Genomic DNA, 22,118 nt, shown 5'->3' with positions numbered 1-22,118 from the left:
CGCCTCTTGCCGCGGAGTCGTACTGTGTGTATACATCTCGGTGTTCTATTTTATCTTTATTATTTTACGTGAATTTACTATTATTATTGATTTTCCTAACTGATTTTACTTCGAGTTTAATTATGTTTTTATGTTTACTTCGCCTTACGTTGTCGTTCCTTATTCTTATTAATTTAATTAAATATTGAATTTGTCGAGTTTGCTGTATCTTAGTATACACTGCATTCTAGTAGGAAGGGTATCGATGGATTTACTTTATAATAACTAATCTTATTAGTTTTTAGTATTTTAAGAATGCGAAAGAAAGTGAGCATTTCACAGTATTAATTAGAATTTTGACTTTTAATAGTTGTCAGAGATTTTGAGACCGATACCTATTTTTCCATTTTTGCATTTATTCACATTCGAAAATTAACAGGTCTAGAGAGCTCATATTTTGCATATAGATTTCTTTTGTGATTGTGGAAAGATATTTAAAGTTGAATCAACGTTAATTAAAATACTTTTGTGTTCGACTACAACACCCATGATAATTATTTAGTCGTATAGCATGAGTTCGCATTCACATCAGTGTCGGAGCAAAATCAGAAGTTTTTCAGTCAAGATCGATTTAACTTTAAATATCTTTTCACAATAACAAAAGTAATCTATATGCAAAATATGAGCTTTCTAGACCTGTTAGTTTTCGAATGAGAATAAATGCAAAAGTGGAAAAATAGGTATTGGTCTCAAAATCTCTGACAACTATTAAAAGTCAAAATTATAATTAATACCTTGACAAAAAAGCCAAAATATTTATCACTTTTTCGATGTAAAAATACGTTGGAAACCAGAAATACAATGTGCTAGAGATAGTAGTTTCTGCGTAACTGGCTATAAGTAAAATTTGACCTGCCCAATAAAAAAAATCACATGGGCCTGGATGTGAAAATATGAATGAAAACAGTTGAAGGGTCAAGCCTGGGTTAAATCCTGCAAAAAAAACAAAAAGATATTCTTCTTATCAAAAAATTTTTTATTCGATGTAATTTAAAAAAAAAATTCTTTCGTAAATATATAAAATATACACCTTTTTTTTTGAAAAAATCCTGTATATACCCTTGTAAAATCATTGACCAAAATTCATGACGTTTCATTATATAAATAAGTGTTTTTAGTCACTTGCCACGGCTTTCTGAAATATCCGGACCATCTTCTTTACTCTAATCGGGCTTAAAATATACCTTAAACATGCCCCCTCAAACTGATTGAGAGACATTTCTAAAAAATATAAATTTAATATAGTTAGCAACAAATTTTGTTATCTAAAAAATATCAATTAAACATTGCTAGCAACAAATGTCTCTCAATCAGTTTGAGGGGGCATGTTTAAGGTATATTTTAAGCCCGATTAGAGTAAAGAAGATGGTCCGGATATTTCAGAAAGCCGTGGCAAGTGACTAAAAACACTTATTTATATAATGAAACGTCATGAATTTTGGTCAATGGTCAAGGGTATATACAGGATTTTTCGATAAAAATGGTGTATATTTTATATAACTTCGACAGAATTTTTTTTTTGTGTAAGAATATCTTTTTGTTTTTTTGCAGGATTTAACCCAGGCTTGACCCCTTAAATCATAATCATCTAGGTTACTACATATTTCTAGGTAATATAGGAAGTGGCAGTGTTATATTTTAGTTGTCTAGTCGTATTTTTACAATTCAAAGGGCATTGTATAATGATAGATTCAAACTTACTGACTCGGATACTGAACTTTTCTTTAAATTTACCTCTCAACCCTTACCGAGGGCGACTTTGGACACAGAGACACAGTATGTCTTTAAACTTTTCATTCTTTAAATTGCACTTCTCACTGAAATTAAAAAAAAAACTAAATAATATTCACACACTTTATTACTACTTTAAATAGGGTTAGGGTGCCACTTTTCAATACACATGTTTTGTTGTTTTAACACTACACACTCTTGGTAATGATATTACATATATTTCATCTGTTATCAAGGTTTCTACATTTCATTTTAAACACCTCAAACATTTCTACCAGGGTTATGAGTTATGGCTGTTTTGAGGGTTATGAATTTAAACCGCGGTTCTGATCTCGTTGCCTAGGCAACCAGCTAGCGACCAATCAGAATCACGTATTGCATGCTTCACAACAAAGGCCATCATTTTTTTACGAGAGGATTTTAGTCCTTTTTAGTAAATTTTTTTGAGTATTTCATATTTGTCCTAAAAATAATATGTAAGCAAATTTAGCACCTTTTGACCATGGCTTTTTTGTAGCATTTTTATCACTAACATGAAAACACTGATTTTCTGTCGCAAAATATTAGTATGGTGGCTATGATTGATAATTAATGTTAGAAAAATTTGGATAAGTGTCAATTTTTACTGTCCACGGCCATTATTATTACATTAAGACATTAAAAACCACGGTGCGAACTACCTAGACCTCGTCATCGGCCACCCTGTACACCTAGACGCCGTCCTCATATGACTTATTTACCTAGACACCAAAAACTACAGAGCGCACCACCTAGACGTCGTCATCGGCCACCCTATACACCGCTTGATATAAAGCAAAGATTTATAATACTGTAGCTGACTTCACAACACACGACCGTCTGTGTGAGTGAATTATCGCGCGGGAAGCCCCTTAGGCGTGGATTCCCGCTTTCTATTCGCGCAGTTCTACCGGCTTACACATTTCGACGCACGCGCGGATACGATACGGTCGTGACCCGAACGTGACGCAGTTTAAGCCGGCAGTGATAGAGAGAAAATGTGTGAAAGCGAGATAGATAAGTAGAGAGAGAGAGAGAGAGAGAGAGAGAGAGAGAGAGAGAGAGAGAGAGAGAGAGAGAGAGAGAGAGAGTTAGCGAAGAAGCACCAGCACCAGAGAGTAACTTCGGCGGATGTACGGACAAGAACGAAATGTAACCTGTTGTTCGAATCGTTCGGTTAGCTTGACTGCGCGAGCTGTCACTTGCTTGGTGACTTATCGTCAACTGACTCAGAGCTAGTCCGACAGCGCGTGACCAGAGGCCGGCGGCGCTGCCGGCGATCGCGGCAAGTCGCGACTACGCTTGCTCAACTTTAGCACAAGAGATGGTGCTAAGTCTCCGTGGGTCTCGACGGAACAGTGAGTTTGGAGAAAACTGTGGAAAGCAATACCGAACTATGTTACACACATAGCTTGCGTGGCCAACTTCACGGTCCTACCACTTTTGGGCTGAAGAAGAAAATTTTATATATGAGGATTTTTGAATTACACAGTCGTTTATTATGACATGAAACGGCTTTTTTGCTAATATTTTTAATTGCTTTAAAATTTTTTTTTAAATTTTTTGATTCCTTATATCTCTAAAACAATGTAGTCAAATGTTTCAAAATTTTATTAGGTGATTAACTATAAAAAAGGCTATCTGGTGCTTAAATTTTAAACGATTTCGTTAAGCGGTTCTCAAGTAAAGAGCTAAAACGTAAAAACCGATTTTTCTTAAAACTTTTGCTCCCTCTTATAGGGGTATCATTGTACGTTGTTAAAGTCCCTCTCTATAAATTCATGTCCTACTTATATATATATATATATATATAAGTAGGACATGAATTCGATTCCGATGTGTGCGGCAATTATTGTGTGATTTTTTGTATTTTATGTGTCGCTATAATTGTGCTATGGATTTTTCTAAACTCTTTTGTGGCGACACAAGGAGTAACGACAAATTCTGCATGGTAATTTTCCGAAAAATTATGAAAAGTATAAAAAAGAAAAAATTTAAAAGTGTATCAAACTCATGTTCTTATTGCATTCAATCTTGTAAATCCGAATCTTGTAAGAAAAAGAAAGAATCTGACTTTTAATAATTTACATTACTACGTATTCAAAATTTATGAGTGAATTATATAACCGCATTTATTCTAGATTTAAGAATTTCTCATGTATTACGTATATTTTTTGAACAATCAACTGATTTAATAAATTTTTTTTTTAAAGAATACATTGTAGTTGTGTTTCAAATTATTTTTACGTGAAATACGTATGTTTATTTATTTCCTCCTCCTCCTCCTTTGTCTTAAATTTTATTAATAATCTTGTCAAGAAAAAGGTTTAAAGACAAAAAGAGAAAAACAACTTTGATAGATTTTTCGTTTACTTTTATCATTATTATTTTTATATGAAATTTATATATTATTAACGCAAAGCATCTGATGGCCAGACTGGGTGATGCATTCCGGTGAGATCATTCATGGCTGTGTCAAATGCGACAAGCATTGGATTCACATTAACCATACATCCGCCTTCCTTGCCCACACTGCTTAGAAATACGTAAGCTGAATTGTCGAATAATCCTTTTTGTGCAAAAACGCATCTTAGAATACGGTTTACGGTGACCATAAGAAATATTTCAGCAGAACGAGGTGACCAGTGGAGACCATTTGTCGATATGGGCATGACGAAATCAAGTCCAGCTAAAATTGCTCGTGAAGGTAAGGCAAGAAATCGGGCTTCTAGCAGGTAAATGCCACTTTCCTCGTTTGACTCAATCAGAGTCATACATGTACCATTATCTATTAGTCGGCATCGTTGCGGACATCCTTCTTCTGTTACTCCTCGTAACCATCTTCCCATTATCTTCACTGCAATTATCGTGTTTCCCTAGAATGAAAAAAAATTCTATCATTATATTATCGTAAAAAATAAATTTGGATTCCTCATTCTTCTTCTTCTTCTTCATCTTTTTCTTACCTTTAACTCGTGGAGTTTTTCATTGTGTAACACTGGTGAATCAGATTTTTCCATTGAAATTATAAAACTTTCTTCACAAAAATATAAGAACGACTGTGTACTATAATAATTTAACATTTCTGCCTCCAATTTCACGTACGCGGCATCTTCTTTTATTAACTGTATATGGAAACAAGATGGTGTTTGAAACGCAGACACTCTCACTTCATGAACTGTATGAATCAAAGGATCCATATACCGTGCAAGAACTCCACGAGGATTCATGATGCAGGAGTTGCTACCTGTACAAACTGTCTACGTATGACAGATTTTACTAGAGCAAAAAGAAAATTGGGTTTCTCCCCCTCCCCCTCTCTACATCTAGTGTTGCTATAGCGATAAAAATAAGTGGGGTGAGAGATGAAAGGAGGAGGAGGAAATAGTGAAGAAAATCATCCATGCTGTATCCGAATTTTCGGTTCAGAGCGCCACTATAGGTGTTGCTTCTATAGTGGCGCAGGTCTCCTTGTAAAATATAGGTCAACTGCAGTGCGAGAAGCGACACCGCTGGTCATTCACCTGTGCCGGGGTTAAACCGCTTACCTGCGCGTCGAGTAAAAGTCCTACCCAGCGGCCCTGCTAGGTCTTTTTTTACCTGCGCGAGTGTACGCCCCCTCGCTACTAGCCTACTAGAGCGCGTGCACGATCCCACTGATCAGCAAGCCACCGCGCCGCGCCGCCGCCGCCTGAGGGATGCTATTATTTTATAGGATTTAAGGGTTTGAGTAAATAAAATAGGATATAATTTTTATTTTTATTTTTTATTCATGTATATAACCATATGGTACAGAATATCGATGATTAACAAATTGTCTTTTCTTCAAAACAGCGCGACATTTTTTCGTTTGCTTAAAACTAATAATGTCATTGACTGACGTTCGACCTATATGGAAATTCCTAACATGTATACAATTATTCGCGCCCCGATCCTCATTTACCTCCTCCTCTCCCTTCTCCTCCTGCTCTGCGTCTATAATATCGAATTCGTGATTTTCCATCATCTCTAAAACAGAGTCGAAATTTATTTTTTGACTATTCTCATAGTTGAGTCGGATGCCCTTTACTTTAGACGTATCAAAGGTTTCGCCGTTGGGTGCATGCACTCTATAAGCGTAGAATTTCGGACCACCCGAAACAAAGGTTTCGATGTAAGAGCCTTCTCCGTACTCTTCCAGTTCATCTGTTAATTGGCCAGGCAGAGACCCGGTTTCTGGTTCGTACTCATCACGCTCACCCTTTGATACGTATATGACGAAATCGGTATCATAATACAGTACCCGCTCGCCTAGACTTTCGAGATATTCATACAATTTTAAACGTCCTTGAGCAGACGTGTAAGCGGCTATCACTACATTAGTATTTCGCGCCGAAGTAGCTACTTCTGTTTTTAATTTACTGGCTGTATATATTACATTCTCGTTAACTAAAACTATTCTACCTACTTCCTTTTCCGGGCTAGTTAATAATTGTAAAAACTGCTCACTCGAATTAATTATTTCGGTGTTTGGCATATTACCTCGTTGTCCAAATTTCCCCCATAAACTATTTAAACAAAGTTTAGCAACCGTGCGCATACCTGGATTTTTCTCTATTTTTTGAGGATCTAGATCTATACTCTCCTTTTCTTTATAATAGGCGATGTAAGCCGCTTTACTAGCCTCATCCGTGCAATTACGTGGACAGCCCGAGCTCTCCTGTTTTAACTTTAAAAATAAGTTAATGTAATCGGTAAACAATCCGCATATCGTGTCGGCTTGATTACCGGCTTTAGGGTCGTACTGCGTTATCTCGTATTGCCAGATAACGCTGATATTTAAAATTGTATAACCGAGTTATAAACTTTTTTAATCTCGTCCGATACCCATGTACCGCTTAAGGCGCGAGCTTCTGGCGTTACGTGTGTACATGGGACTTTGCTCAAAATTTCATAATAAGTTCTGCATAAGGGAAAAAGTAACCGATTATGCAGACGATACGGTAGCACAGGATGAAAGAGTTTACGCGGCGGTAGAATCGTACATTTAACTAAGCCCTCAATACGGTCAAAATATTCAAAATTAGGCCCAGTTATTTCGAGACAGTCGGTGCTGTTATATAAGCGCGGGTGTTTTATCGGAAACTTGCCTGTTGTACAAACAAAGGGGTATAAAGAGCAAACATCGACATATTTTATTTTTTCACCCGGTTCGACTTTATATAAGGTTGCAATGTTACCCGTGCGACCACCGTAAAAAGCATCTCGCGGATTGAGAATTTCATTATGAGCGATCGGGTGATTTTCGATTAAGCGCTTAAAAGCGTTTAAAGTAGCTATATTCGAATTAAAGTCATGCTCCCACATTTCAACTAAAATAAAACCATTTGATCTTATTTTAGCTGGAATTGCTAGGGTACTCTCATACTTTTGATTGAGAGTAGTCCGATCTAGAAGAGGCGCATCGCGCCTCCTTGGATAGCAGATCGGACAGCCATGAAAATAACATCCACGAAACTGGTACACTGTACCGGTTTCTGGATTTTGAAGATTCGCTTAAAACCCGTCGACTTTTATACGACCGAAAAGGGTGTACTCCCGTCCGCGCCCGGCATGAATGATTTCCCTGCCTACCTGCTGCTCAACCCATAACAACCACTCTACGGCCTTTTGGCTATGTCTATCGACACACACATTACCTTCGTTGCTTATAAGACCTATCAAATTATGTTTTAGGAAATTACAGGAATAAGCAAGAGAGCATGAGCCAGACAAAGTCACGCTTTATTAGCGCAATCTAAGAATATCTGTCTAAATTTTAAACAAGCTAATCGCAAGACAGTTACATCTTGCACACAATAAGAGACTATTTCTCTTCGCATATTGAACTCTTCTCTAATTGATACTTCATTGTACCAATTAAAAAAGTGTTCACGCTCCTTGGAGCTCATCGCATCTGGTGCATAATATTCGGCTGCCGTATAAGGACCTTCATAATCCGCGTTATCATCTGTATTAAATAGATGCGGGAAATATCCTTTCTTTGCTTCTTCCGGCAAACCGAACGAAGCTGTCAATGCGGAAAGTTTCATAGGCATAAAATTTATGCTATCTATGAATTTCGATTTACCGAAACTTATTAAAATTATTTTTCGTCCGTTCATAATTAAGCTCGGAACGCTGCTGGATTCTTTCACAATTCGATTCTCTACAATGTCATGTAGAACGAATTGTGAATCAAATGCTTTTGCGTTATGCGCAATGCAGATGATGTTTTTAAAATTATTTTTTTCCGCAAAACTAAATTTAAAAAGCTAGAAATCGGCTCTTTTGTGAAAATGTGTTGGCGAGGGCCACAATAATTTCAAATTTGCGATACATCGTTTTCATTTAAACACGACGAGCATGCAAACTGCGCCACGCATAAATTTACCACGTGTAGGTAAACGCTATTTTCATTAAAAAATTAAACCCTCTTCTCTTAGAACGGTGTTTTGCTTTGTCTCGAAATCGTAGAAGACGAAAAGAGTTTCCGGGTGAAAATTCGTTGTTGTCGTAACTACACGTGAATTTTATTATAGGTCTAATTTGCATGTAGCAGTTGGCATTTTTCTCATGCACTGCTTTACAATTCCTACAGTACATATTTTTGCAATTATATTTATTCGAGTCAATATCATAAACATAATGACAAAAAGTACAATACCTTACGAATTAACAAATTGAGCGACGCGCATTTTTCGATTTACTCATCGAGTACGAGCCAGGAGCCTTGTGATTTGCGAAGCACTGTGAGTTTTTAAACTCACGGTGGCAATCGTCACAAGTTATGGCCGCACCGAGAGCCTGACACACTGGTGAATTATTGCACGATATGCAAAGATTTTCATATTTATGATGAAAAGGCCGCGTATATACTATGTTACAATCTTCACAGTAATATCGCTGATGCTTTTTAATACATAATGCAGTCAAGTTTAAAATTAAATTAAAATGAGTAATATCCCTATGGAACGCGATATTAATATTTTTAGTATATTTTATATTTACCCAGTCTAAAAATGTTTTCCCGTTAAATAACGCACCCTCTCCACGTCCTAAACTCTCTATATAATATACCATTAGCGCAACTCCGTAATCCAACAAGTATAATTGGAATTTCTGAAAATCGGTATAGCCACAGCCTTCTGCAGGCACGACTACTCCAGCTTTTTGAGAAATTTCAATTGGACATGTTCTTTGATGCGCCATTGAATTAAAGGCGATTTTTCGCCAATTTTTTTCACAGATCGTGCGTTTGGCTCCAATTTCTCAAGAAAAACTAACCCGCTTGCGATAGCTCGCGGTAGGCATGAATTATCGTTATTTTTAATAGTCAAAATCGATTGACGATTTAACGCGTCAACCAACTTCGACTCCTGCAGACCATTACCACCGCGTGGCAAGTCTGAATAAGTCACATTTACGCGGAGAGTCTCGTCTATAAAAAATGATTCGTTACTCTGTGTAACGCTACCTATACGGTTCCAAAGCTTGTTAAAGTCGAAATCGCGGATCTTTCGCTCTGAAAACCACGCGTCGCCTCGAGCAAATCTATCACTATTTACTGTGACGCCGATTAAAATATTTTCATTTAAATCCGTTACTAAATATCGATAAATTTCTAATAAAGCCGAACGCGGGTAAACAATCGGGTTATCGATATTCGGCGTTATTACGAGCACGACGAGTACTCTTATTTAAAATAACGACTTTTTTTAAATCACCTCTATCTATTCCTCTGCCTACTTGGTAATGAGGATCTAGTTGTGTTAGTGCTGGAGGTGATGTTGGAGGTGATGTTGACGGTGATGATGATGATGATGATGATGATGATGGAGGTGATGCTGGAGTGGCATGGCTGGGTGTGTTGGACTCGTTATCGCTGACGTTGGAGATGTCCATATCTTTTTTAAAAAAATACAAAAATTTTATTTTAGTTTAATTTGTTTCATTTATTATAATACTATAAATAAATTAATTACAGAATATCTTTGACAAACTTTCTTTTTTTATTCATTTATATAAATTACACACCTTGAATGTCGAGACATGTTATCTGTGAAGGACCTGCAACAGCAGCAGCCGCCTCGAGCCAAGCGATGCTGTCATCGGGCACCAATTGCGAGTCGAATCTGATGCTCAAGCCTTCATCGTCACTTATGTCCTCGTAAAGAGGACCCTGTGATTGCGCCTGCGGTTCTAGTCCTGCATTAAGGATATCAGCGTACGCAGCTGACCCCGTCTCGAACATCTCGGCAGCCTCAAACATCACCCCTTCAAGGGTGACATTTCCAAGGTCAGGAAAAGCCGGTTGATCGGACAGGATAATTACATCGTTATCATCCTCGTTGTCGTCGTCGTCAAAATAACCCTGGAGATCTTCGAAGACTGAAAATTAAAATGTTATTATTATTTTTAAATATTTTTCATTACTACGTTGTGTGTGTGTGTGTGTGTGTGTGCGTGCAATGTATATTCAATTTGAAACTTACCATTTTCTGCTTCCGAGATCGGTGCAGAAGTCTAAGAGGCGGTGACGATGCTGACGAGGACTGTACATCGATCGGCGGCGGCGGCACCTGGAGCATGTCACCACTCCAGTCGATCCACGCATCCGTCGTACCTTTTATGCTTTGTTCGACTTCTCTTTCTTCGCTCGTTATAGTTCTATCCGCCACCGGGACTTGCTAAGATGTTGGAGAGCAAGATTCGCCATTCCACTCGACCCAATCATCGGCATTAGTCCCCCGTAATTCCATGCACGCCTCAACTGTTGCACTTGCTTCTGCTGCTGCTGATACCGGCACTGGTAATGTTTGCACAGCCGGCGGCGGTGTTGGTGCTGCTGCGACTGGCGGCGATAATGCAAAACAGCCTGTAAACCATAAATATTTTAAAATGTGCCACACGTTTAAAAACAAAACAAAAGAAAAGATTATCAAGAATCATAGAGTTTACTTACGGTTTCGCTCTGCAAGCACACGTAATGGACCTCGATTACGTGTGTAGTCCCAATGGTGACAAGCTTCACACACTTGCCCGGCTAGTCGAACCAGCTCTTCATTTTTCCTATACAACGGGTAGCAGTCCTATTTGTTGTGGCCTATTTACCGGCCTATTTGTCGTGGCCGTGCGTGGCTAAACACTTTTTCTGCCATTTTCAGCAAGCCACGTTCGCTTGCTTGTTTCACGCACTTTTGCCACTTTTGTGCACAATCTCTCCACGTCATAATTATTGTCCACTAAATAGTGAACGAGACGCCACACAATTTTTCGGAGAGACATTTTTAGTCTTAGACACAGAACGTAGTTTGCACTGCGCAAGCGAAACTCAGAGTGACCACGAGATTTTCCCGAGATCTCGTCCACCCTCGAAAGAATTTTTTTTCTCAGTGTAGAACAGTTGACATTTTTTTTTATACACTTTCCACAATATAGGTGCATCAGTGCCCTTTTATTTACATAATACAGGGATGCCCTGAGTATCTCATCTTCTGGACCTGTGGCTCACCTACGCTACCACCACCACTCTCACGCCAAGTCAGGTCATCCCTTGTATTGGGACACACGCGCCCCCCCCCCTCCACTCTTTACTCTGAACCGTTTACCACCACCACCAGTAGCCGGGATTTTCTCGCAGTGACACCAAACCGCTATAAAAAAAGGGTACACTTGACCGTGAGCATCCGTACACAGTCTACCTCTCGCTCTATCCAGTTACTCGATCTTTGTGGAATTTTTTTTCCATTGACGTCCTAACTGGAAAAACTCTCGATTTTTTTACCTTGTGCATCGCTGTAAATTCACTGTGCAGTTCAAGATAGTGCTTTATTTAACAACAACGTCTAACTAATTGAACAAAACGTTGTGCATTTCAAGACAGTGTTTTATTTATTTTATTCAACAACAACATGACTGAAGCTATCTTACTTGCAAACCAGGAAAAGCAAAATGTTGTTCCCGAATAATTCAACAGTGAAAGAACAAAAAATCACAGTCGTCTGCTTCTGTTTGCCTCTACGTATCTTCTAAACAAGTCGGGATCGAAGAAACTTTATACCGGCTTGGAATACGATGATTCCACACAAAAATACCAACCGATTATTGAACTAAAGAATACTCAATATTCCAGAGGGCTCAGAATCGATATCGAAAGCTGGCTTGAACTAGAAAATAAACTAGAGGATATTTCGACGTATTTCAAATCAAACAGTGTTGCGTTATGTATTCAACAACAACAACGTATAAAACTGAAAAAAATGGACATTATTCTAACTACTATATACGGGATGAAGCCAGTGATGTTCGTGCTCCAACAACAGCTACAACAAACTCAAGAATCTCTTTACGTCCAAATCAAGAAGAGGGCCTTGATGCCATCAATAACAATGTAGAAGCGGACATTTGATGGATTATTGAACATTGTAGTGTGTAAATGAGCGTTATCGGCGTTTAGAACGCGTATTGAATGAAATTAATGAGTGCAAACATTTGTTACGCGACGAACTTGCTGAAATTTTAACGTTGTATGACTACCATAATACTGAACGAAGCTATGATATTATTAAAAGCATAGTTATTGGCAAAAGAAAATATTTAAAAGAAAACATTAAAAAAAAACTCTCACCGAACAATTCTTGTTTTCTTGAAAATTATTTTGAAATGATTTTCACCGAAATGATAGTACTTCATAGTGACGTTTTTCACGATGAAGTTTACAATATTTTCTGTAATCAAAATGCTCAAAAAATATAAATAAAAATTTATATTATTCACATGATTTATTTGTAAATTTTTATATACATATTCTATACTATGAATTTCTAAATATACAGAACTGACATATTTTATATGTTTATTATTATTTATAATTCATATTATTATTATTCTAATTTATAGCACATTATTTACATGTTGCTAATATATATCTAAAAAAACTACACCATACATTGTGAATAACGATTAATAAACGAACGCATTTACCGATAATCTATTGTACTCATATCACTGGCCCAATATTTTCGCAGCAAACACCTCACGAAGAACAAAACCATCGACTCTCACATGTAACATTTGTACGATAATATTCATATATTGCAATAGCAGTCCGCGCATGTGTACAAATATTTTATAGGATAATATTTGTAGATTTTTCTATTTTTATTTTGCTTTGTATTGTCATATTGGCTTTGGTCTTGTATATAGTTTTTCATTTGAACTTTTTGTGCTATAAACTTGTTGTGACTGTCGAATTTATGGGTTTCAGTGGAGCGGCGCTGTTCGCTTCGGTGATCGTTGAGACGGGTCTAAAATTGTTACGCTTAAGTCTATGTTGTTACACAGTTTATAGGACTTCAAAAAATTCAAATGAGATAAGAATTATACTAATAGAAATAAATATGTCAGTTTTTGAGAAAATATATGAATGGCTCCACGGCACACATGAATATTTAAATAACCTGAAATTATTAAGGCCCAAAAATATTTAAGGCTCAAAAATTGTGAGGCCCAAAATTATATCCTAGATTTTAAGTTATTAGGAAAAGATGTAAAAGGCTTCACGGCACACGGGGGCATTAAGCACTTTAATATAATAGTAGATTATTAATTATAAACAGCAATCATTAACTCTTTTAGAAGCCAACACAAAGAAAAAGTAAACGCTAAAAATCAATCAAAAAATAATATAGATATTAAAATAATAAGTTTAGCTGATAAAACAACTAATAATTCTAATCATCATTTTGAAAGAATCATACTGATGAATGTGGATATCAATGACATTGTATATTTATCAAATGAAATAGCAAAAAAACTTCATTAAAACGAAAATTTGATTAAAACAGTATAATATTTTATAATACCTTATTGATAATGGATCAATAGATGGGATATTATAAAATAGACAGATAATAGATCAATAAATAATTGATTTGTTTTTTCATAAGGCCCATACTTATTATTCAAATTCAACTGTCACATTAACATTGAAGTGTATTCAACGAAATACTGTGTTTAATATTTATTTGAATGTACATTTTTCAAAATTAATTATATTGATGTAATTTTTAGTATTAGATACCTTTAGAATTGTGCATGATTTTAAATATTTTGATATTTCAACACTGAAATATTGTCACGTGTGGATACTCGTCATGGGGTGTCTAATTACTATGAGAGCGAGTAGAAGAGTTTAATGCGGTGGCGGCCGTGGCGCTACGACAGAACGTTTGCCTTGCAAGCCAGAGGATCTCGGTTCAAGCCCGGGGTCCGTCACTTATTCGTTGCACTCTTCACTCGTAACAATATTTATATATGTATGTGTGTGTGCGTGTGTGTATATAGATATGTATTTATTTATTTATGTATAAGAAAGGCTTTAAAATTATTTACAGTTTATGAATAATATTTTTCAAACTTTGTAACATTTTTATTAACTGTTTGTTGATTTATTTCCAATTCACCCCTTAAGAGTACTTTATCAAATATGCATTATACTGGTTATTTCCTGTTCATTTTCGGTATATTGCTGGTTCATTGCCGGTTATTTTCGGTCACTTCCGGGTCATTTTGTAATTATTCTCATTACTTCCGGTCAACTTTCAGTCTACTTCCGGTTGACTTTCGTTCTATTTCCAGTCTACTTACGGTAAACTTCTGGATCACCATAACCCCTATGGACGGGTTTTGGGGATGAAGTGAACTTATAGCCGAAGACTACCAGACACATTTTAATATAATAGAGAAGGAGAATGACTTGAGATTTGTGAATAGTTTTATGAATGATTTCTGCATGAATTTTCACGTGAAAAATTACACTATGTAGTAACGTAATTCATTACGTAAGAATTCAAGCAATCTATCACATAATTGACTGTGTGATAAATCACGTGATTTTTCTCGTCAAGCTTAGTAAATAAAATTAGATCCCTTTGGTATTATATTTAATACATCACATTGCATGCATTTAAACAATAACTATTATGTTTTAATGTTATAATGCAATTACTTTCGATTTTAAAATAAAATTATATTTAAATATTTATACATTATTTTATTATTGTTTTTGTTTTATATTTCTATTATCATAAATTTGTGGAATATACATATTTAAAACTTGAATCAATGTTTAAATAGAACAAGCGAGCGTTAACAAGCGAGTTTTTAGCTAGTATATATTAAATTATGTATCAAAAACCGCCTCATACATTTGCAGGCGGATTATACTGTATATTAAAACAATATTTTATTTATTAGCCCTATAAATTTAGTTGGAGGAAGCTACGTGCCAATAAATTGGCAGCGGTTTTCTCTTTTATATATTTTGAATTATCATCTTATTTTTGTTTAAACAAAGTTTCTTTGCTATTTTTATTTGATATATACAATATCATTGTTATCAACATCAGTCGGTACGATTCTTTCGAAATGATGAATACAATTATCAGTTATTTTATCAGCTAAACTTATTATTGTTGGAATATAGGCGCTAACACCCGATATACGTCCCATACCGACTACTCACAGTGCCCATGACGTCGAGTCGATTCAGTCACGTGATCTGCCGCTCAGCTCAGCGGCGCGCGCGAGCTGCTGCCTCACTGTTCGACAGCTCTCCGAGCAAGCAACATCTCGCGTACCACGCCACGTTTCTCTTATCACGCTCTGTCACTTTTACTTAATAAAGCCACGTTTAGTTCGTTTCTTCTATCCAAGTGTACTCATTTCGTGTATTAGTGTAGTGTATTGTATTATACACAGACAATTATACGTTGCACTATCTTGCACAAAAAACAAAAAAAAATCTAAAAATATTATTAAAAAAAACGATTTTTACTGCAAAAACAGTTTTTTGCAGTAATAATTATTATTTTAACACAAAAATAATAAGCTAATAGATTATTATTTTACTTTTACAGATGTCTACACGAAAAAGATTATTAACAGCAAAATTTTCGGTATTAATAATTTTTAATTTCTAATGTAGTATAAATATTTTTATAAGAATTTATAAAATAGCAATAATTAAGGTAGTTCTCTGGAATATTTATTTTCTTAGGATATCGCTCAAACTTCGTTTACATTGTGACGGCCGAGTGCACGTCAAATGTCTAACGGCTAATCATGTACTAATTGTAATAAGATTATTGTGTCAGCAAGCTGACAACGAGCGCCGAAACGAGCGAGAACGAGAGACGAGGCAAGATAGAGACAGAGAGAGAGTGAGAGCATAGGTAGCGCGGTTGCAGCCTGGCGGCACAGCGTTGGTGAGATATGACAACGATGTGCCGACGGCCGGGAGAGCCGCGACTAGAGTTAGTCTCGCTGCACTATCCACACGAGTAGCTCGCGCTGCTACTATACGCGGGTTTGTTGTGATTCCTGCGAGCATCTCGAGAGCGAACGATATTCGTCCATGCGTTATCGACGAGCCGCTGCTACGCCCGTCCGAACTGTTACATCTCCACGTCCGAAAAGTTCCAACTTCAGAATTAGAAGATAGCGACATATACCAGCAACCTCAGCGAAGGCTAAGTCAACAGTCGACACCACACAACCATACGCCTGGCCAACTACGGCCGATTCAGCCTCCGTATACGTTACCACAGTCCAGTTACGAGAGGAATATCTTTTCACAGACCAGAATGGCACAACAGGCACAAGTACCTACATGTCATCAAAGCCAGTGTTACCAGACGTGTGATCAGCATAGAATAAACCAACTACAAAATACTGGTGATTCCCAGCAAAGGAGTATGAATGTTTGGAGAGAGGGGGACCAGCCAATACGTCCGAATCGCCTGGTTTCAGAACGAGCGCCAAGCAACCTACAGACTAATACGTCTGGATATTATGACTCTAACCTCCAAAATACGTTGAGAGAAAATTCCGCCGATATTAACGACATAATACGGAAATGGAATGTAAAATTCGGAGGCACGTCAACAGAAGATGTAGAAGAGTTTATCAGATTAGTGGAAGGCTGCAGGAAACTAGCTCGTCCAAGAATTTCAGAGGAAGAATTGTTAGACGCGTTATCACACACCACTTCTTTACTATCAGGAAGAGCATTGAAATGGGCTAGGGTTGAACGTCCGAAATGGCACACGTGGGAAGATTTCTGCGAGGAAGCCAGAGCAACGTACGGCATGACAGACGAAGAGCGCTCACAACTAATTGTGGAGGCGAGTTCACGTACGCAGGGACCACACGAAGACGTAAACGATTACTACGTTAGCATGGTCATGATATTCAACCGTATGCCGGATGCCCTACCAGTTCGACAACAGCTGGATATTTTATATCAAAATATGAATCCAGAGTTAAAATTGATTTTCGGTCGAATGGAATTCGAAACTCTAAACGAATTCAAGAGTAAAGCTGTGAGTGCCGAGAAATGGACGAGAGCAAAATCACGTTACAAGCCACCCCCTACTCCGGAGAAATCTATGCTACCAGGAGCGGCTTATAATCCACCGGAGAAGGCAAAGAATAAAAATCAGCCGGCGATAGCAGCTATCTGTCCAACTGATGCAAAGGAGCCACCCCTCTGGTTCAAGACTTGGATTAACAACAATTACCCTTCAATAGCAAAGAAGGATAACAACGGCCGTCAGAACCAAAAAGGGTCCAATAGATCTACCCAGGGTAAGAAGAAAACCTTTGCGGAAAATCAGCAGACGAAGATGTGAAAAATAAATCCGACTCCAAGGAGGCCAATAAATCGTCTGGAAAATCGAGTGACTCAGCAAACAAGGAGAAAAGAGAACTAGCTTGCTGGACTTGTAAGTCACCGGGCTTTACGAAGAAGACGTATCCCAATTGTGCGGGAAAAGCCAAAGGGGAACAGTAAGCGAGATCCGTACTGACCCCGAGGTTAATTCAGGGATCTCGGCATCACAGTCGACTGAACAACTAAATCCGACTGTAATAGCACACTGTGCAGCGACCAGTAGTAACGCTGTTTTATCCGACCAGCGCTGGTGGCTGCAGGTGCAGGTAGGTGAATTCAGGGTCAGGGCCCTTTACGACCCAGGAGCCACTCAAACTTGCATCGGGGCTACGTCCGTACAACTAGCCAGTGCATGTAACACACAAATAAAACCATGTGACGGAATAGTCGCCTGCATGGCTGACGGTAAAACCTCAATGGTGACTGGAATAGTCGACTTGCCCTTCACGATCGGTGGACAAACCAGGACGCTTACTACGCTAGTAGTACCTGCCTTACGTGAAGGATGCAATCTAGGCGCTGACTTCGTTCTACAATTCGACGCCAGGCTTAACCCTCGTGAACGAACGTTAACGGTTGAAAATTCAACCGAAGTCATAAACGCCTGTGAAGCGGTATCCGACGGAACCACTCGTCCGATCTTAGCTTCGATTGGCCTGCAGGATTTGCATGAAGGCCAGAAACGGATGTTAGAAGAATTACTCGATCGGTTAATTCCTAAAGATGATGGGCCGCTCGGCTTTACGAACTTGGTGGAGTTCGATCTAGAGGTAGAGACATGTCGTCCGATCAAGCAGAAATTCTATCCTGTTTCGAAGAAACTCGAAGAAATGCTCTTTTCTCAAGTAAGGGAGTTACTAGCAGCAGATATCATCGAGCCTTCGTTGAGCGACTGGGCTAGTCCCGTCGTGATGGTGAAAAAGGGGAATAGTGGAAAACGTCGATTGTGCATCGATTTCCGCAAATTAAATAAAGTTTCCGAAGTAAGCGCTTACCCCCTACCTTTCATGGATACTATCTTGAGTAAGCTTCAATGTGCTCGTTACATATCTACGATAGATTTGAGCAACGCTTACCATCAGATAAAAATAAAAAAGGAAAGTCGACCGTATACAGCATTCAAGGTCCCGGGAATGGGGTTGTTCCAATGGAAACGTCTCCCGTTCGGCTTAGCTGGTGCTCCTGCCTGCTTCCAGCGTATGATCGACTCCTTGATTACGCCCGATCTCGAACCACACTGTTACATCTATTTGGACGATATTATCGTCTGTACCGAAAAGTTCGAAGACCATTTAAAAGTCTTAGAGATCGTGCTGACAAAGCTAGCCAAAGCACGATTGACTATAAATCGCGAGAAAAGTCATTTTTGTCATTCGGAAGTGCGGTATCTTGGCGTGCTCGACAACAGGGACGGTTTTCGTCCGGATCCGGATAAAATCGCTCCGATTATAGAGTACCCGACTCCGAAGACATTAAAACAACTGCGCAGGTTTTTGGGAATGTCGTCGTGGTACAGGAAGTTCCTCAAAGATTTTGCAACGATAGTTGAACCTGTAAATCGACTGCTTAAGAAAGGAGCAAGCTACGTTTGGGGGGGGGGGGGGGACCAAGAACGCGCGTTCGAGCAAACTAAAATGCTGATAGCATCCGCTACGGTTCTCCACCGACCAGACTTTAATAAAACCTTCTGTCTACAATGCGACGCTTCTGGCACAGGCCTTGGTGCTGTTTTAACGCAGGTGATAGAAGGGGAAGAACGTGTGTTATCGTTCGCGAGTCGCACTATGACTCCGGCAGAACGGAATTACTCAGCCAGCGAGCGTGAATGTTTAGCGGTTCTCTGGGCGATACAAAAATTCCGTCCGTACGTTGAAGGTTACCATTTTCTGGTGATTACCGATCATAGCAGTCTCAAGTGGCTAAGTAATTTACGAAATCCAACTGGACGTTTAACCAGATGGGCACTTGAATTGCAGGAATATGATTATACGATCGAACATCGCAAAGGCTCAATGAATGTGGTTCCCGATGCGCTGTCGAGACTTTACGAAGAAGACGACGCAGAAGAGACACGTCCGATTATTGCGAGTATTACGCCAGAGGACGAAACAACTGACAAATGGTACATCGAATTAAAGAAGGAAGTAACTGATAACCCGTTAGAATTTCCTGGCTGGAAGTTATTAGGTGGAAAATTATATACCTACCGGCCTGACGCATTCGTCGATAATGTTTTCGAAGATGAGAATGCTTGGAAATTAGCACTTCCGAAAGAGAAAAGAGCTCAAGTTTTGAACGAGTGTCATGACGAAGCGACGTCAGGTCATTTTGGCCGCAAGAAAACGCAAGAAAGAGTCGCCCTGTCATACTATTGGCCATCGATGAAAAAAGATGTGACAAATTACGTCCGAAGCTGCTTGATCTGTCAGCAATGCAAAGTTGAACAAAGAAAACCAGCTGGTTAGATGGGCAGTCGCAACTTCTCGCGTCCATGGGAAACAGTTGCTGGTGACGTAATGGGTCCGCTACCAAAGTCTACTCACGGTTATGAATATTTACTGGTGTTTCAAAACATGTTTACCAGGTGGGTAGAATGCATACCTATACGAAAGGCCAACGCTCAGACCATCATTAAAAACTTGAATGAACGGGTTTTTCTACGGTTCGGAACGCCAAAAGTCTTCTTTTCTGACAACGGAACAGAGTTCCGAAATAAGGCTATGGATAAATTCCTAGAGGAACGGGGAGTACACCATACGTACGCACCACTGTATCACCCTCAGCCTAACACCGGAGAACGTGCGAACCGCACGATTAAAACGCTGATCCGCGAATATATCGAGGGTCATCATAAAACCTGGGACGAACATATTGCAGAGTTCGCATTCAGTATGAACACGGCTTCACAAGAATCACTCCAGACTTCTCCGGCGATGCTGAATTTTGGTAGACAGCCGAGCCATCCCAAATCTCTGCTTCGACAAGAGGAGCTTGAAGCTATAGCCAACGAAGATCAGATCGCTATATCTGAATGGAAGGTTAGGATGGAGAAGCTGAGAGAACTCCAAGAAGCGGCTAACGATAACGCTCAAGAAGCGCAAGCGCGCCAGGCCAAATATTTCAACAGCCGACACCGAAACGTGGAGTACTCAGTAGGCGACGAAGTCTGGAAGAAGAATAGAGTACTGTCATCAGCAGCGGAGGGAGTGTCAGCTAAATTAGCTCCACCGTTTATCGGCCCCTTCAAAATCAGCCGTATACTGAGCCCAGGTATTTACGAACTAGGTGACCGAAACGGAACGGTTGATGGACCGACTGCTGACGAATATTTGAAAAAGTATCACAGTAGAGAAGAAAACGACTGTGAGCCTGTCGCAGCAGCAGACGACTGTGAAGTTACTGATCAAGTAGACGACATCAGGACTACGTCCGTCAACAATAAAGAAATTGAAGAAGCGAAAGCATCTAACGCAAGTAGCGAGCGACCGAAAAAGCGTGGTGGGCCGAGAAAAACGCGGTTACTTGTAAAACGCAAAACACTACCGGCGAAGATTGTAAACCCGACAAACACCGTAAGCGTCGAGGTAGACAAAGCGAAACGCGGAAGACCGAAAGGTTCGAAAAATAAACCGCGTGACGTTCCGAATAGTTTGTGTCCTAGGAAAACGCGAGCGCAAAAAGCGGCGGGTACGGTTGACAATTAAAATCACGCGATTAGGGAGCTTCATTCTTCTGTATACCGTCTCATTCTCCACTCATAATTCCCTTCTCCCCAAATAGACGGCTGATCGCAAGATGGACGACATCAGGGAGTTACCGGCCAACGTCCCATCCGGAGTAGAGGTGGGAAGCGAACTTCTCAACCGGTCGATTTTTGCTATCCCGGAATCACCGACCGAGATCGAACTGAGGAAGCAAGCTCTGCTGAAAGAAGTGCAGGTGGTAGAAGACGCACAGTTCGCTCAGGCTCTAGTCAGAAGACAGCAGGCGAGAGACCGAGCGACGCAGCTCAGAACCGAGCTGATCGCTGCGCTGGAAGAAGCCATCGCTATTGGGTCGGAAATTAAGGAGAAATATGGCCACCGGCCGGATTTACCTAAGGGAGACACAACCCTAGTAGAAACCGTGGCATTTCTAAAGGCCAAATGCAAAGCGAAGCTGCAACCATTGCCAGCGCCATCGGTTGTCCCGAAGACGGCTCCAACAGCCGTAAGGCCAGATTCGACCAGCCGTCAGCCCGACACGACGTCGAAAACCACGGCCGCTCCAGCAGCAACAGCCGTAGAGAAACGGCCGACTCTAACCAACGAACAGTTGAACAAAGAGTTCGACCGTAACCGTGAATTGAAGCGTCGAGCGAAAAACAGGCTGCCGACTTACGCAGAACCTGGACCGCAATGCCCCATTTGCGGATACCGAGGTATTGCTCGATTGGACGAGTGCCCCAATTCGAGAGCGAACGATATTCGTCCGTGCGTTACCGACGAGCCGCTGCGACGCCCTTCCGAACTGTTACATCTCCACGTCCGAGACTGGACCACGTCCGTTTACGTCAAGTACTACTGCGTTGTAAGTA

At 39.5% G+C, this 22,118-nt stretch overlaps 1 protein-coding gene across 15 annotated transcripts in view; it reads right to left on the bottom strand.

Annotated features, from left to right (window-relative positions):
* LOC100117353 (kinesin-like protein KIF13A) overlaps positions 1 to 22,118 on the bottom strand; it is a 1,179,147-nt gene that overhangs the window by 64,250 nt on the left and 1,092,779 nt on the right. The window contains exon 25 of one of the 15 annotated variants that reach the window (XM_031928182.2): positions 1,637 to 1,856. The exons of the other annotated variants lie outside the window; for them this stretch is intronic. Coding sequence (XP_031784042.1) covers positions 1,840 to 1,856 — 17 coding nt within the window. The 3' untranslated portion in view covers positions 1,637 to 1,839. Of the gene's footprint in view, positions 1 to 1,636; positions 1,857 to 22,118 lie in introns of those variants that run through there. 15 annotated transcript variants of the gene reach the window in all.

This window comes from Nasonia vitripennis (genome assembly GCF_009193385.2).
Source record: "Nasonia vitripennis strain AsymCx chromosome 4 unlocalized genomic scaffold, Nvit_psr_1.1 chr4_random0004, whole genome shotgun sequence".
In the NCBI taxonomy this organism is placed as follows: domain Eukaryota; kingdom Metazoa; phylum Arthropoda; class Insecta; order Hymenoptera; family Pteromalidae; genus Nasonia; species Nasonia vitripennis.
Note: the sequence above shows the minus strand (reverse complement) of the source record. Positions and strands in the feature narration are given on the sequence as shown.